Genomic DNA, 1,832 nt, shown 5'->3' on the forward strand with positions numbered 1-1,832 from the left:
TTTATAGCCCAACATTAGCCTCCTTTAGCTTAGCGGTGGTGACGTGAAGTCATGTGACCGTGCTGTAGTTCCTTTATAGCCCAACATTAGCCTCCTTTAGCTTAGCGGTGGTGGCGTGAAGTCATGTGACCGTGCTGTAGTTCCTTTTATAGCCCAACATTAGCCTCCTTTAGCTTAGCGGTGGTGACGTGAAGTCATGTGACCGTGCTGTAGTTCCTTTATAGCCCAACATTAGCCTCCTTTAGCTTAGCGGTGGTGACGTGAAGTCATGTGACCGTGCTGTAGTTCCTTTACAGCTTTATAACGTTCGTTTTTCCTCTTTTTTTTTGCAGGGCGGGTGACCAACATCCCGATCGGCATGGTAACGGATCAGTTTGGGATGATCGGCCTGTTGACGTTCATCCGGGCGGCAGAGACCGACCCCGGCATGGTGCACTTGGCTCTGGGCTCCGACCTCACAACGCTGGGCCTCAATCTCAACTCACCGGAGTACGATGAGACCCCACAGCTTTTTTATGTTTTTATTTACCAATGTTTTTCAAAATCTAATAAGAATCTCTTTCTCTTTCGTCTCAGGAATCTTTATCCTAAGTTTGCGTCTCCCTGGGCGTCGGCTCCGTGTCGACCGCAGGACATAGGTGAGTATAGTTTCACTCATATGTGATTTATTTGGGATAATTATGGAGTGTTTCACCTCGTTTTGCCTTCTCTTCTCTCCGCAGACTTTCACGTCCCCTCAGAGTATTTAACCAACATCCACATAAGGGACAAGGTGTGTACCTCAAATAAACATCGGAAACATCCTTTCTTTTTCGAAATATTGGAAAATAATTCAGTTTTTCATGTCGGAGCATCTCAGTCAATCAAACCACATTTGTATAATTGTTATGCTGATGAACTAGTTAATATTTACAGGAAATTAACCTTGATTTTTACCTGAATGTACGGAGTAAACAATAAGAAAAAAACTAAAAAGAAGACGCAACAGAAACTTGTTTTATCTTATTGGTATTGATAAAAAATGTAAAATAGCACAAAGTGTTTTAGTGTTCAGTTAATTTAATCTATTATCTACTGTATAATAAATGCACTAGATGTCGTAAATCACATTTGAAACCTGTTCCCCTGTTCTTTTCACGTCTGCAGTTAGCAGCTATCAAGTTGTCGCGGTATGGAGAAGATCTGCTGTTTTACCTCTACTACATGAACGGAGGAGACCTACTACAACTTCTGGCTGCAGTAGAACTGTGAGACACGAAAACACACAAATAACAATAAACTGCACAAAACATAACACTTAAAGGGAGGCGTGTGGCGCAGTGGACTAGTGCGTTGGTGTTGGGATCAGGGGGTCACAGGTTCAAACCCCACAGCAGTCAGCATGTCGTTGTGTCCCTGAGACTCTTCACCCCAAAGTGCTCCTGAGGGGATTGTCCACAGTATTGAGTATGGAAGTCTAACAAGTGACAATGTCATTTAATGTGTTACTGAACATAGTGACATCACTACGGAACACTCGCGCTCCTATTGGCTGGCGCTCCAACACATTGTGCATGATAGGCTAAGGGAGCGGGACATCTCTATGCGGTTGACCAATCACAACAGAACAGTTTAAACACTTAATCAAAACAATTATTAGATGGGATTTGGGTTCAGCAGACCTTTTGCCGTTATTGATGTGTGTGTGTGTGTGTGTGTGTGTGTGTGTGTGTGTGTGTGTGTGTGTGTGTGTGTGTGTGTGTGTGTGTGTGTGTGTGTGTGTGTGTGTGTGTGTGTGTTGTGTGTGTGTGTGTGTGTGTGTGTGTGTGTGTGTGTGTGTGTGTGGTGTGTGT

General features: G+C 43.8%; 1 protein-coding gene across 1 annotated transcript; it reads left to right on the top strand.

Moving 5' to 3' along the window:
- Positions 1-337: 337 nt before the first annotated feature.
- On the top strand, positions 338-1,293 carry LOC104963034 (CCR4-NOT transcription complex subunit 2-like). The gene is made up of 4 exons (XM_010791587.1): positions 338-489; positions 577-638; positions 723-772; positions 1,147-1,293. The coding sequence occupies exons 1-4, from the start codon at positions 359-361 to the stop codon at positions 1,249-1,251; spliced, it is 348 nt and encodes a 115-aa protein (XP_010789889.1). The 5' UTR covers positions 338-358; the 3' UTR covers positions 1,252-1,293.
- Positions 1,294-1,832: the final 539 nt, after the last annotated feature.

Source organism: Notothenia coriiceps, unplaced genomic scaffold, assembly GCF_000735185.1.
Source record: "Notothenia coriiceps isolate Sejong01 unplaced genomic scaffold, NC01 NC01_scaffold00035505, whole genome shotgun sequence".
NCBI classification, from domain to species: domain Eukaryota; kingdom Metazoa; phylum Chordata; class Actinopteri; order Perciformes; family Nototheniidae; genus Notothenia; species Notothenia coriiceps.

What these genes read in the sequence shown, in the direction of transcription:
- LOC104963034 (XM_010791587.1), top strand. Translation starts at nt 359, where the DNA reads ATGGTAACGGATCAGTTTGGGATGATCGGCCTGTTGACGTTCATCCGG. An exon ending in CTCAATCTCAACTCACCGGA is followed by an intron (nt 490 to 576) that starts GTACGATGAGAC and finishes CTTTCGTCTCAG; the next exon opens with GAATCTTTATCCTAAGTTTG. An exon ending in GTGTCGACCGCAGGACATAG is followed by an intron (nt 639 to 722) that starts GTGAGTATAGTT and finishes TTCTCTCCGCAG; the next exon opens with ACTTTCACGTCCCCTCAGAG.